General features: G+C 41.7%; 1 protein-coding gene across 1 annotated transcript; it reads right to left on the minus strand.

Annotated features, from left to right (window-relative positions):
- Window positions 1-9,218: 9,218 nt before the first annotated feature.
- On the minus strand, window positions 9,219-13,032 carry CATSPERD (cation channel sperm associated auxiliary subunit delta). The gene has a single exon (XM_054019149.1). The coding sequence runs from the start codon at window positions 13,030-13,032 to the stop codon at window positions 10,645-10,647; it is 2,388 nt and encodes a 795-aa protein (XP_053875124.1). The 3' UTR covers window positions 9,219-10,644.
- Between the last annotated feature and the right edge of the window lie 2,763 nt (window positions 13,033-15,795).

A 15,795-nucleotide genomic window follows, 5' to 3' on the forward strand; every position in this document is an offset into this window, starting at 1 on the left:
CTCAAGTAGCTGCCATGTGCTAGGGATTTCTGTCCTTACTTGGAATGAAGATCATGCAGTGGAACCTGGAGGAGTTTATGGAAAGGGCCACCAAATGTCAGTCAAGTGGAGCCAAACCAAGTGCAAGAAGGAGGGAGCTGCCATTGATTGTGGAAGCTGGGTTGGGAAGGAAAGGATCTTAAGGAGGTAGGGGAAAGTCTACACTTCTGCCCTCATGTGAGGCTGCATCCACCAGTCTTCCAATAACGAAGGTACCTACATAAATGCAGAAGACTCTCCGTCCAACCCCAGACATGCAAGTCCTGCTCCAATTTTTTTTTTAAAGCCAGTGTTTTCCACCTTCACCAAAACCAGCTTTCCTGCTTGTCTCCAGGGCTGAAGAGACTGAAAAAGTCTTGGAATCTTTGCATATCATCTGACATCTCTGGTCCTCTGCTTCATCCATGGTCTCCAACTGGGTTACACTAGATGTGTCATTGTTTTCTTTGTAATTTGCCAGATGGATGCTATCCAGTAGCATCCGGGGCTCTGTGGCTGGGGAAAAGCCAAGAATATGCTCCAATTCATTAAAAAATGGATAGGGTTTCCTCCCTGCCAATGAGGTGGCTATTGGCATCCTAGCCTTGTTACATAGCATCTTCAGTCCTCTTATTTTCTCCTGGCGCTGTTTACTGAAGTGACTGATACCATGTTCAACAAGGCATTTGGATATCCAGTCAGAGGCCAGGGTGTTTCAAATTAGGGTTTAGCTATAACTGAATCGTTCTCACTTCATATAAGTGTGCAGATGTCAGCCTTTGGCCAGTTGGCACATGATGCTCTTCAGACACATGTTTTGAAATCTGCTTTCTTTAAACACACTGATTGCAAAGAATTGGCAAGAAATAGGACTCAGTGCTATTGTACAGGGTAAGGGGGCTTATGGCAAACTTGACCCTGCTAAGCTGGGTACAGAAACTGCTCGACAGGCCACGTATACAATGAGTGGTGTACTGTGGGACCGTAGTCAGAGGACTCTTTGAACCCCTCAGGTTAATAAGCCAGCACTTGCCAGTGTGAACTCCCATGCACTGCTGGGAGCATGTTATATGTGGTGAGTTAATGGTATGCTAGGAGTCTAAACAATGGCTAGCATACTAAACTTCTGTAGTGTAGACGGACTTGCAGCTGCCATTGGTACATGATGCATCAACATGGATGCTTCCATGTTCTCACTCTATCTAGGAGTCCAATGAATATATCTTTTGAATGAATGCCGGGTCTTTAGATGGAAAAGCTGACTAATATTAAGCTCTGCAATATTTACTCATAGATCTGATTTATAGGGCTAGGACCTCCTCATTAGCGGAGAGAAATTTTTTTCAGTATATTACTACATAGTTAAAAGGAAATGTGCTGATTGTTTTTGCTCAGCTCAGTTGTATGAAAGGTCCTATTGAGAAGCACTTTTTGCAATATTTTAACTGAAAAGGATAAAAGATTTTAATTCTGAGCTAACTGCTCATGACAACAGCTTTGCTCAAAAGCAATACTTGTGTTTCTAGCAGTATGGGATCCCGGTACTTTAGATTATGAAAATTGTTTGCCTCTGTTCTGTAGATGTCCACCAGTGAGGACCCACATGATGATTAAATTATTAAAGTTCAAATGCTAATTTAAATTGAACTTTATCTGCCGGTAGATTTCACAGTTTATGGCAATACTGTTCATTTTCAGACTGCCGTGTTAAGCAGAAGAGTTGCAGCTTTCTTCTAAAATTAAAAAATAAATCATGCTAAGGTTACACAATTGAATAGCAAAGTTATTACAGGATACAAACTGGGGGTTGGGATCACTGTCGTGCTGATATGTTAATGAATTGCCAGAGAATGCAATGCGAGTGCAAGCAGCTGCTGACAAAGGCAGTTCTTAAATGTTGGCAGTGCTCATTAGGAAACTATATTTCAGTATAAGCAGTGGGTATTGTTGCAGAGATGGTAACTTTTAGGTTCTGCAGCCGTGCCAGTTGCAGAATAACATCTTTGCCTGTTCATCTATAAACTCAACCTCTTTTTTGGGCTATCACTTTTCTCTTTCTTTGACCAGCCATGAGTTTTTAATTGCAGTGTAGAAATACCCACAGAGTTTGAGAAGCGAGGTGGCCAAGTGCATGGATGTGACAGAATATACCCTGTGTTCACATCCTCCATACTATTGTAATAATTTTGTACAAGGCATGTCCTGTAAGGTATCATTTGAAAAGTCATAATTAGCTGGTCAGTATCATCCTGCTAAAATGTGTGGCAGCATTGTATGTAAAGTTATAACATTCCCCTGCATGGAGTTAACACATGTTCCAAACCCCACAGTCCTGCCCAAACAGAAGTTGGCAAACAGTTCTATCCTAAATAAAGGAATGTGTGTGCTGCTTAATTTGCATTTAAGCAGTAAACAGTCATCAAGCAGGAAGGGAAACACAGACAGCTCAAACAGGTGAGAAAAAGCCAGCAGGGAACATCCTTCCACATAGACCTTGTGGCCTAGTGCCCAGCTGGACATGTTTTTCAAGAGGGGGACTGAAACTATAAAAAGGAGGGATAAACAACCCAAGGGTCAGCTCTCTTCCCCTGCCCATCACATTCATGGCACTTGAAGGACAAAGGAAGCATTTGTTAAACTCTGGGGAAGGGGTGCTGACCTATAAGGTTTGGTCAGTAAGACTGCTGAAAGCATGTGGGGAGAAACCTTGCTTGAATCTGATATAGTTTAAGTATTAGTGAATGTCTTATCTTTTATTTTTCTTGTAATCATTTTTTACTCTTCTGCCTCGTTACTTGTACTTACTTCAAATTGCTCTGTAGTTAATAAACTGTTTTATCTAATCCAGCGTGTTTAAATTGAAGTGTCTGAATATTTGAGATAATAAGATGGCATATTATTCCCTTTAAGGATTAATGGACTTTAAATATTTGTACTATCTAGGAGAGGGCTGGACAGTACAGGACATACATTTCTGGGTGAAATCTGAGACTGGGGTGTGTGTTGGGGTCACCCTGCAGTATAACCAAGACTAGTGAGAACCAGACTGTAACCCGTGTGTGGCTGGCAGGCTGCAATTATACACAGACACTCAGGGTCTGGCATGCATGCTGGAAGGCTGTTTGTGAGTGGCCCAGGTAGGAGCTGCTTCAGCAAGGCATTGTAAGGCACCCAAGGTTGCAGGGCAGGAGTAACACAGCCCCTCACTGGTCTGGATTGCAGCCTGGTATATGTCAATGGATTAATTTTACATATTCAACAAAACTAAGGGTTTTTTTGGGGGGCGGGGGGGAGTTGTGGAAAAGTTTAAATTACAGTAAGAGTATGAAATTAGAAAGTCATCTGGTCTCTCTAAAAATACATTGGTGCTTTTTTCCTTGGAGATTTATATTAAAAATTGCTATTAACTTGAGACCGTGTTTTGGATATCAGCCTGCAGTCAATTGTTACAGCCAAGTTGTAAATTTTCTCAGAATAGATATGATGAAAATAGATAACAAAAATTCCAAGAGGACTTGAAAGTTATATATTAAAGTATTGCTTAATACCTATTTAGTTGTCCTAGTTTTTACTTAATTAGGAAGTCAATATTTGTCAAAATCCGGAGTTAGATGCATCTGATGCAGATGAAGTTTTATGTGACTGCAGGTGAAATCCTTATCAATTATTAAGTGAATAAGTCTGTAGAAATTCTTACTTGCGTGCTGTCTAATAATTATAGATATGAGTAGCTCTTACCAGACGGAGGAAGGTAACAATTAAGCAGACACTTAAGGCTAGGTTTTATTTCAGTTACACTGGTGTAAGTTGTCAAATTTTTGCGGGTGGTTGGGACCACAACCATCTTCAGCCCTTCTTTGTACATACAATAGATACTGCTAACTAAAGATTCCAAACCTGTGTGTGTGTAATTCCCAAGTACATAGATCCGTATAGGAAATCATCAGATAGGAAAGAGTCAATTACTATGGTAAATAACAGGGCTTTATATAGCTCTTCCTTTACCAGATAATTTACAGTAATGTCAGCTGAGCAAAGCAGCAAACTTGTGTGAATTCACACTAAAGGTTCTAACATGAACTTTGTGGGATCCTGCAAACCAAACAGTGGGGAAATAATTATTTTCTTAGCCGAGAACTCTTCATCCCAATGCATATCAATTAGGCTTTTTAAGAACATAGATTCCAGTTTAAAGGAATTTTGATCAGAAGATGGCTAATAGTATTCAGTGTTACAGAAATGAATTTCAATGCAGCTAGCTTTCAGCAATAGCATCCCTATAAAAACAAAGCTTTTCACACATTCTTCGGTCTTCATTTTAATCTGTGTGATTAAGATAAAAGAATAGTAAGCAATTAGTTAAATGTTGCTTGAAATTTTGAGAGAGAATTCCAAGAGAAATAAAAAGTGATTGGTGTCCGTTATTTCTTGTTTGCTTTCAAAGCTATCTTGAGTTTTTGATAGTACCAAATAAGCATGTGTTGCATAATGAATTGGTTTAAAGGCCCAGAAATCAAATACTTCAGGGAAATTCCTAAGTAAATATTTCTGAATAATAGCAATCTAGCCAATGGCCCATATTGATAGACTGCATGGTTTTCGAAGTTGGATTGACATTCACTGGTCTGTAATGCTGAAATGAGAGTAAACAAAATTCCTTGGCCAGTTTCCTCAGAATAGACTAAAACTTGATCAAAGTGAAAATGTATTGAGTTTTGAAGTCGGTGCTTTAGTTTAAAATGCACTGTCAAATGGCAAATCCAGAGCTTTCGTGAATTTGCTGTAGGGCAGTTTTTAAATGGCTCAATTTGCTTATGAAGTGTAAAGAAAATAGCTTTTTCTTTCCAAGCTTTAGACATTCTGGTTAGAAGGACAAAAGGATTAACTAATTGTGAAGACAAAAAAATCTCATTCTGAGATGTAGAAAAATAATTTTGGAGTGTTAAACCACTACTGATAGTAATCCACTATCCTTGTGATTTTGTATGCTAGGAATCATTCAGTTAGAGGGGGTTTTCCCCCAATGTGATCTCTTTTCAAATAACCTACTGTTGCATCTAAAGTAGAGGGATTGTGGGAACAACTCCCTTAAGTAATTTACACAGGCAACATAAGGGTTTGGTTACTCTTTAGAGAGAACCTGTTAGTTCCTTTGTTACAACTGGTTTACAACTAAAAGTTTTTCTTGCTGCCCTACTTATTTTCCCTTGCTTTTAAAATTCTCCAATGATTTTAATTAAAGTTGCCTTAGACTTGCAAATTTGGTACACTTGCATCACTTAGGTCTTCACTTAGTTAAGTTAGGTTTTCTAAGTCCTGAGAACTCCTAATATGGATGTTCTTTCTCTTGCTTACATATATATTTTCTAAGAGACAGAGAAACAAAAAACTCCAAAAAGTATTATGGTAAGCTGCAGTTAAGGTTGAAGGGTAAAAAACCATAAGAACGTTGTAATTATTCCAATAGAAGCATTACAAACCCAGGCAAAATTAATTTTTAAAATTTAAAATATAATAAGGTATGGAAAAACACAAAGCATCTAAATGACCTTACCTATGGCCTGTAGTTCTATCACAAGTGGGGAAAAGCACCGTTATATTTTTTTAATTTTAATTTTTTTGTATATTTTCAGCTGTATCCAATTTGGGTCTTTAAACACTAAAATACCAACATAATTGTATGGTTATGGTATGGTGTCACTATCAGGCAGAGTTAAGATTATTTGGGTGCCGAAATGTGTATTACCATACCTTAACACATCTGTATTTCATTTAAAATTAACTCGAATGCTGAATTTGTAATTTTTTTGATTTTCTATTCTTGAAAAACAACCCCCTTCCTCCCCAAGAAACAGAAACAACCAACCCAGAAAGAAAAGGGAAAAAAAGTACCTCACACCAAGCAAACAAAAACAACCCGGCAACCTGGGAAATTCCATGCAAAACACTGGTGAGAATGTGAAGTTGCACAATTAATCTCTCAAAAGTCCAGAAATGCCAAAGTTGAAGTTGCATGCCTAAGCTTAACTTTGCTCTGTTTATATGCATTACAATACAGTCCTTAATGAATTTCTCAAAACAACAGCATATGTTTTGTTCTTTTGTGACAGTGCTTATATTATTTTTGAACTTAATGTCATCTTACGTTAGGTACAAAGTTGTTGCTATTATAAACCTGACACTAGAACACAATGGATGTCCATGCTTTGCTATAATTACTATATCCTCATATCATCATAATGGTAATTGAATTGTGTACTGATGAAAAATGTCCTTGATTCTTTGGATTCCCCCCTGGGGAAGTGGATTTATAATAAAATTCTGTTTCACAGTAGGAAGTGGTGAAAATAGTTTGAGTCAAAAATAATTGTTTAGACTTCACTTTGATTCAGTTATTTAGATTATTGGCTTCAGAGACATTTTGAAACTAATTTTAGATCCTGGAGAAGATACTTATGAATACTTTATTTTTTATTTGTAGTTTGGCATTGCCTGTTATGTTTGTGTAGTATGGCCACAATTTCACTTAGCCTTAACCTGCTCCTGTTAAAGTAGATGAGATTTAACAGATATTGGGGCATGCTCTACTTCACTACCACTGACCTCAAGGGTAAGAAAATGGGAGAGCTATGGCAGGTCAGCCAGTCTTGTGCTAAGAAGCATAGCACTCATGAGTGAGAATCCTCCATGGGTAGCACTGTATGTTTAGCGAAAAAGTATAACCAAGAGTAACATTTGGTGCAATTGGATGAAAAATTCTGGAATCTTCACTGAATATTTTAAGCCTTAAATATCCAATAATATGAAACCGGTTCAACTGAATGTGGGTCAGAATGGCTGTGATGTTAAGGAAAGTTAGTGTACCTGAAAATGGATGGAGCTAAATGGCCTTCATTATATGGTTACCAATTCCTTTCTGTTTACCTGTAACTTTTACACTGGTCCCAATAGTTCAGCCAGCTTGTCCAATAATTGCATACTCTCATACGTCCCTCAGAGGAGGTTTTTCTTCCTGGCTTTGGAGTTTGTAGTTTTGTTATTCACATGCTAAGTGAATTGGGATAATATTCCACACATTATTTTGCCATTTGAATTTGTCTAGAAACCATTGTGTGGTAACCAGGGGGTTTTATATAGCAAATAAGGATTTGGGGGCAAATCCATCATGGAGCTGTGACCGTTTATCTTCTCTGAGAGTCCTGTTTTGTGATCAGTTTAGGCCATAAGCTCTTTAGAAGAATCAAGGGGCTGACCAGTAGCTGAAGTAATCACCCATCGGGAATAGAGGAGAGAATATAGTGTCAGGTTATGGGTTAGGTCAGTTGTCCCCAACCTTTTTGTGGCCAGTAGCAATTCATGTTTTCAGAAGAGTGTGGCGGGTGCCAACAATTTTGCAAGGTTTATTTTGTATTTGTACATTAAATAATACGAAAATCATATTTAATATTACATAATATATGAATCCAGAGAGAAGCCAAAGAGAAGCCGTGAGGACAGAGAACACCAGCACCCGCAGCCCCAGAGTACTCTGTCCCCAGCAGGAGCGGGGCCCCGGCTTCTCTCCCCTGCTGGGCACTAGGCGGGCCCTGTGCCTGCTGGGGACAGAGAACACCAGCACCCGCAGCCTGAGTTCTCTGCCCCTGTCAGGCATGGGGCCTCAGCTTCTCTCCCCTGCTGGACACTAGGCAGGCGCACATAAATGCCCCGGGGGGCACCATGTTGGGGACCACTGGGTTAGGTGGTGCACAATATGCAACATGTTATTTCTTAGTTTGCTTTCAAAGTATGTGGTAAGGGAAGGATTTTTGAGGAAGGAGTTGAAAGAGCAGGAGTTGTCAGGTGTACAGGATCAAAGGGAACATTCTAGGTTTGGGGCAGGGGAGGTGAAAACGGATACTTGTGGAAGGGAAAAGTGGGAAGAAAAAAAAAAGGCATGGAGGGAGGCAAAAGTGCTAGAGCACATGGCCTGAACAGAGGGAGTGGTAGGAAAAATGAGAGTTGTAGACAAGGGCAGAGTTGGGAGGAGCCTTGCAAGCAAAAATGAAGGGGTTAAAATAATTAAAAGGATATAAAACTAGTAAAGAGATGTGTCAAGATGGTTGATGTAGTCAGAGGAGTGGGTGAGGGAAATGAATTTGGTGGCATTTTGAATAGACTGGAGGGGAGCAAGGTGACCACTGAGAAGATGGTTACTCTATCCTAGGTGGAGATTATCAAGGGACAGTTGTGGGATTTGACAGTAGAGTTGAAAAGTAATGGATGGGTTCTGAAAAAATGTTGTACACCAAAAAGATGTAGAATTTAGCAACAGTCTGAATGTGAGAGGTAAAGGAAAGAGAGCCCAGTAGGGCAAGTCTGAAGATCAGAATTATTCATAATAAATTGTTTAAAAATCTGTTTGCCAGAATATAAAACATCCATTTAGCTGTTATCCAGTAGCTGATGCATAATTGCCTCTAGAGTTCCAAGGTAGCTATTGATTGGTTATTGTTGACTTAGAAGTGATTAAATCTTGGACTTGTAAGTAGGTTTGTGCTGGTTATTAAAATAAGCTTGATTCTACATCATTTAAGGATAATCAAATGTGTTTGATTAATCTTATGCAATCATTTGATTCTGCCAGTTTATTTAAAGGGATACCTCTCAAAATATGTCAACATTTTTTTTCATCAATCCAGAGACAGGTTGTATTTTGTGCTTTAATTATCATATTCGCCTTCTGGGAGGGGAGGTCTTAATTCCTGCCCTTACTGCATCCTATTGATTTAGTTTTGTGACACAATTTGCCACTCCTTGCAGTCTGTGGAGTCCTTTTTTCTTGTGTGTTTTTTTTTTTCTCAATTACCTTTCCAACAACAGGTGAAAACTCAGCCCAACAGAACACTTTCCTTCCTTCACTTGCCAACACACGAGTCTCTTCACTTGCCAACACACGAGTCTCTTCACTTGCCAACACACGAGTCTCTTCACTTGCCAACACACGAGTCTCTTCACTTGCCAACACACGAGCCTCTTCCAGGTTGTTGATCTAAACAGATGGATTCCCACCATGGAAACCATGACGGGGATGGATTTTACAGAAGTGGTAATCATGAGGGAACTCACTTTTAACTATTCATCTTGCATTCCACAGTCACAGAACAAACTATTACCATTTTTGTAAACTGACAAATTTTTATTTTTAAATCTAAACATCCATATAATATGCAGGTAAAAAAAGCAAAAGTTCTGTCTTTATAAGCATAACACTTCTAAAGCACCTTATTTGAAGAAACTATATTGTTTCTTCACTTGCTCTAGGCCTAATAAATACAAGAAATCCACAAATGAGCCCTCAGTTAACAACAAATAAAAATGAACAATTTTACTACAAAGTTGTAAAGACAGTTGTCTAAAATACTTTTGCTATATTAAAATGTTAATTAACATTAAAATTCTTTCTATAGTCAAGACCATATGAAATGTGTAGACAAAAACCCAGTTTGTTTCTTAAATGATGAATGTCATGGTTTTGGGTTTGTTTCTGCTGCATGCCACTGTCGTGTTAGCCCATACATTGTACCTACCAGTAAAGTTTTTTAAAAATCTATTAATACAGATTTGAAAGGTCCTTGCAAGTGTGTGTGTGTGTGTGTGTGTGTGTGAGAGAGAGAGAGAGAGAGAGAGAGAGAGCAGAGGGATGAGAATCTCAATGGTGAAGAGTATGAATTGATCACGGCAGAGGACCACAACCAAGTTTCATGGTACATACATTAAATAGGTAATACTTGGTTGACCACATGACCCAACAGGAAACCCAGGGGCCACATTCTGCAACCTTTATTCATGTTAAATTGTATATACTCAGGCTAGTAATCCCATTGAAGCCAAGTGCTATTCAACCTCAATAATGTTTTCAGAATCCATTCAATTCTCTCATATTGGAAAATAATTGTATTTCACTGTTTTGATGGAGAGTTCTTTAGAACCCAATAGAAATGTCAGTATTCTGCCATCCAGCAAATGAAATGGAATTGGATATAAACTAAAATTAATATTGCAAATGGTGGGAGAGGAGGAAAATCACAACAGGAATACAAACTAGAGGAAACAGAGGAATCTCTTGGATTTCCATTGACATACTGTCCATCGAACAAGCACTAGTCATGCTCCAAAGGAAGCCTTTTTTGAGGAAAGGATCAGCTGGATTAGAAGATCCAGCTCTTGAATAGGTTAATATAGTTGACTACATCAACAAAAGGTGATACACTTAAAAGCTATATATTAGCAATAAAATAGCAGGCAGTAAGGATTGTTCACATAAGCCAAGAGACGGAAGATTACTGCATGAAAATGAGAAAAAGAATTGGGGAAGATAAATTAGTATGTTAAAATAGATCTAAGGGAACGTCCACCCTTTAAAGATCTAATAGCTTGGAGTAAGAACATCACCCCTCCAACATCTATAAAGTTAGAAAACATACAACAGTTGCTTTTATCATTTCCTCTTTCATACATAGGCATTCCTTATTTTAATCAGCCTGCCTCAATTGGGCTTATTTAATAAAAAAACTAGCCTATGAGAATTCTTAACGCTACCCCCATTAATTTCCCTAAACACCATACTAGGTTTCTAAATGATTATGCTCAAAATACTTTAACTTTTGGGGATTTTTTCATAAGTGATAGTTTATGTAAGAAATATCCCATCAAAATTGCAATCAGAATGATAGTTAGAAAAGCCATCAGCATTGTCCAAGCATGTATGTAAGACTTTGGGAGGGCACCAGTGACATATACACTGACAGTTGCAGACAATTCACAGTGACTATATAATTTGTCTACCACAATGGCTTTAAAGATATAAAAGCCATTATAGTGGGAAAAAACAATCCTGTTCTTTTCATTTTGACCAAGAATTTGATACTTGGCTGAGGGTGATACTAATTTAGGTCCATCGTGGTTCTTACAGCTTTCATAGTTCATTCTGCTCCATGCAGTGGATGGATTTGGAGAATCTTGCTTTTGCATCAAAGCAGTCCAGTTCTGAGGTTGAGAGATACAATTGGCTTCAGCAGCTGTCAAGAGATAATCATAATTATACATTCCATTGACTTCAAACACAACAAAGTCAGCAGCAACATACTCCACAAATGCATCATTTTCCCACAGCTCAAGGATTGGCAGCCAAGGAGTATCATAATACAGCAGAAGAGGACATCCCAGCTCGTTATACTCATATAGAACTTCAAGATCACTTTGACCTAACTGTGGTGTGGCAAGAAAATTTGGGTCATATAAATTGTGGCTGATAGTATAAGTGAAGTTATCTTGCAGTGTGCCTTGATTAAACAGGCCTTTGCTGCATGCTGTTGTGTTTTTTAAAACTTTAATGTGTTTAGTAGGTGGGCAACCTACATTGATAAGTGCAGACAAAGGATGCATATCAATGCAGCTGGGGCCTTTGTTGGGGATGTCCACAGTAAGGACAGACATCCCGCCAGAGAGGAAGGTGTCACTGAAATGAGGTTCTGCCATGCCAGAGAAGCACTGCTGCAGCATCTGCATGTGCAAGCTGTACTTGGTGTTCCCGTCATATGTGTACCCATCCTCTGTTATATATGCCTGGAACCCTAGCACATGGGGGTTGCTCACAGTCACCATTGGAAAAGCCCCAGTGCCTGGCTTTGGCACAAATGTGGCACTAAAGTTCAGCTTCTGGTGCATGTCGATATAATGGATCTTGTTGTGGAAATGGCCCTTGAGGATCTCAACTGGGCAGTCTTGCAGAGGTGGCCAAAGCTCCATGAGCAGCAACTGTATGTTCAAGGTGCATTTCTGGAAGTTATAGGCCCAGGAATTACTGGTAGGTTCAGGGCTCAATATGGTGAGCATCCCTACTTTGTCAAACATCAGCACAGCATTGCACAGGCCTTTCTCGCTGCTGTTGCGCTCTCTAATCTGCACGATAGTTGTGGAGACCATGTCTAGGCTGCCATGGAAGAGCCGATGGTCCCGGGTCAGGGCTGCAATCTCAGTGTTGCTGGTGGCCACATGGCAGAGGCCGTCGCCAGGGAAAGGACGGGAGGTTCTGGGAAACGCCTTTGTCTGCACAGTCACTGGCTCCACAAGCAAGCCATTATTGGGGGAGATCAGCAGAGTGTCTTTGGTCCAGAGGATGGTGAAGCCCCACAGGAAAGGGTTCTGGATACCCCAGACATCAGGGCCCCCTGTGGACTTCAGGTGGAAGCCCAGGGAGATGTGACTGTACATGTGGCTCATGTTGCCCCCGGTGTATGAGAAATAGGCTCCTCCTCCTTTCCCTTCCCCATCACTGTGGGTGCGGTTGATGAGCAACCCAGTCTGGGAGAGGGAAACAAAATTGTAGACACCAAGCAGCACCCCTTGCAGTTCTGGGCTCAGCTTCAGAGCGGTGAAAATGTAGCCCCCATCCTCTGACAGGAAGATGTTGCTTTCGGAGGCTGAATGCCCAGTCTCATAGGCAAAAATAGTCAGACTGGTGTCCTGGCAGGCTGGGTCCTGCCCTGGGTAGCAGCAGTGGGTGTTGGAGAGCTCAGTGACCAAGGAATCGATCCCCTGTACTGGGAGCCATTCCTTCTCCCCAGCTATGAAGAGGTAGAGATAGACCTGTCCATTTATCACCATTACTAACCGATCCTTCTTCACAAAGGCTGCAGCACTGACTGAGGCATTTGAGGTCTCTAGCTCAGAAGGGATGGTCAGTGGCAGGAGGCTGGTTTCAAATCCATCTGTGCTGAGGAAAACCTTTTGTCCCAGGTACAGGGCTGGACTGGGGCGTCCCCAAGGGTCACCACCATTACATGGGTACTGTAGAAGGGAAGGTTCAGTGCGGGTGAAACTCAAGACAGTGCCTGACACCTTGTCCCGTGCACTGAAGGACCGACCTGAGTACACTAGCCTCTCATTAGTGCATGACCAGGAATCAGTGTTTCCTATTGCAAAACGCAGCCACAGCCAGAGTTCAGCTAGTGAGAATGGCCAGGAGTAGGGCATTTGTTGTGCTGTTATCAGAATATCTCCTCCTACCAACTTAGGTTGGAGGTTGATACCTCATGCTCCTTGTGGACAACAGCTCAAAATGGCTCCTGGCTCTGCTCCCGCCCTGCTGTAAAATAGAAGGAAGTTCCGAGAGGCAGTTGGTGGTTGGGCTGGGCTGGGCTGGGCTATGGGTTGAGTGTGGCTGTTGTTCCGAGTGTTTCCTATACAGTCTCTGTCATGTGTAAATGATGTCTGAGGCTTGCAGTTTTGTGGCTGATTCTACACTACCACTGTGTCAGCGTGTGTTTTATGGGCTGTTGTGTCTTATGTATTGTTATCCTTTTTTGCTGGCATACATAGTTGAAGAGCAAGAGCCTCCTATTTTATATGTCAAGGGTGCACATTTTATTCCTCTGGGAGTCTGCTTGTCTGCTCTTAAAGTGCCCCCATGCTTACCTGAAAAGAGTTTTTTTTCTTTGTTAGACTCTTGCTTTCCTGTTCATTTGTATAGCAAGATGCTCTTGTACTTGTATGAAACAGTTTGTGGAGGACACAATCAAGTAGTCAGATGTGATTTTTCACTAAGCTTCATAAAACTGTCTCAAGAGCATCAACATTGTTGCTGTCTTTGTTATTGTCAATAGAGGAAGTAAAGTCTTAAGATTGCCCCAAAACAAATTTTTATGGCTACAGCGTCTTTGGGCCATTGAGAGAGAAAGCAATTATGAGAATGACTCTGTAGCCTGGTAGTTAGTGCACTACCCTGGGAGGTGGAAGACCCAGGAACCAGTCCCCCTGCACCAGTAACTTTTTTGATTATTTCTCCACAGTGGAACAGCTTCAAAAGGAGAGATTGAGGAATTCCTTACATCAGATTATCCCATAGCCCAGTGGTTAGGGCCCTTGCCTCAGAATTGGCTGATCCCAGTTCAAAGATCTAGATAATACTTAGTCCTGCCATGAGTACAGGGGATGGGACTAGATGACCTCTCGAGGTCCCTTCCAGTCCTATGATTCTATGAAAGCCTTTCTTCCCCTCGGGGGAAGGGAGGGACGGGGGAGAATCTGGTGTTGGCCACATCCCAGCTAAGTACCCTAACCACTAGGTTAGAAGTTATGAAGGAAGAAGTCCTCCCCCACCTCAGCATTTAATATAAGTTTATCTATAGGGGCTGCAGTGTGCATAGACAGAAACAGAAACATAGCTCAGCAACTTTTACTGCTAAAATACAGGTGCCAGGTGAGATTAGATGCCTTAAGGGCTCAACGGCAGCTGAATGGGGGCCTTGTGAATCCCAGTTGGGCCTGAATCTGGGATTTAGTTGTTAAAGTGCCAATTAAGTGCCTAGGTCTTTTTGTGAATCCAACCGTTAGTTTTAGAAAATTTGTATTTGTGCACTGATGAACAGACATATGGTTGCTTTCTTGCTTGTTCCAGTTAAGCCAATTCATTATTCTTAAATATTGCTACCATCCTGTGAGGGTTGCCAACTTTCTAATTGCAGAAAACTGAACACCTTTGCCCTGCCCCTTCCATGAGGCCCCACCCACACCTTCTCGAAGGCCCTGCCTCCCACTTGCTCCATCTCGCCTCCCTCCATCTCTTGCTTTCTCCCACCCTTGCTCATTCGATCATTTTCATAGGGCTGGGGCAGGAAGTTGAGGTGCGTGGCGGGGGGGGGTGAGGGTTCTGGGTGAGGGTGTGGACTCTGGGGTGGGGCTGGGGATAAAGGGTTTGGGCTGCAGGAGGAGGTTGTGGGTTGGGACCAAGGGGTTTGGAGTGCAGGAGGGGGCCCAGGGTTGGGGCAGGGGTTTGAGGCATGGGCTCTGGAAGGGAATTTGGGTGCAGGAGGGGGCTTAGGGCTGGGGCAGGGAGTTGGGGCACAGGAGAGGGTGTGGGATCTGGGAGGGAATTGAGGTGTGGGAGGGGATTTAGTGCTAGGGCAAGGGGTTGGGGTGCAGGAGGGAGTTCGGGGTTCAGCCTCAGCGGTGCTTATGTCAGGCGGCTCCCAGGAAGCAGCCGGCATGTCCCTCTGGCTCTTAGGGGAAGGGGCGTCCATGGTGGCTTAGCGCGCTTCCCCCACCCACAGGCGCCACCCCTGCAGCTGACACTGGCTGTGATTCCCGGCCAATGAGAGCTGCGGAGCCAGCGCTCAGAGTGAGGGCAGCATGCGGAGCCCCCTGCCGCCCCTACGCCTAGGAGCCAGAGGGACATGTCTTCACTTCCTGGGAGCTGAGCGGAGCCGGGTAGAAAACCTGCCAGCCCCGCTGCGCCACCAACAATTTCTTACTCTAAATACCTCTGGAGGTCTGTGTAGTCCAATGGTGAATGTGTGTTACATCTGCTGTCAGAAAGCTGGTCACTCAGCTGTCATCCCCAAGGGCAAAACATGGAAACATCTGTTTGCACCAACCAAACTCTGTCCTGGTAAACAAAAGAGAGTGAAAACAGCCCTTTCTCTCTGGAATGTGCTCTCTGGCAAGGTGCCAATGTGGATGGACCATTATCTGCTACTATTTATTCATGCCACTGTTGGACTCGTATGCTTTCTTGATTTAGCTTATTTCTGTTTAAAAATATATATGCATTGTAAAATCTCAGTAACAAATAAAAGTATGAGCTTTCACTCTCTGATATGAATTAAACCATGAAATTAAAGGTTTCATTGTCTTTCTGGTGGAAATTTGGACATGATTTTGCTTCACTGAAATTATTTGAAAAGACCGAAAAGAATGAAAATGCAATCTCCGTCTATGAGAATATTCAAGGGAGTACGA

This window comes from Malaclemys terrapin, chromosome 2 (assembly GCF_027887155.1).
Source record: "Malaclemys terrapin pileata isolate rMalTer1 chromosome 2, rMalTer1.hap1, whole genome shotgun sequence".
Lineage (NCBI taxonomy): Eukaryota > Metazoa > Chordata > Testudines > Emydidae > Malaclemys > Malaclemys terrapin.

Coding starts and splice junctions, on each gene's coding strand:
- CATSPERD (XM_054019149.1), bottom strand. CDS start 13,032: ATGCCCTACTCCTGGCCATTCTCACTAGCTGAACTCTGGCTGTGGCTG.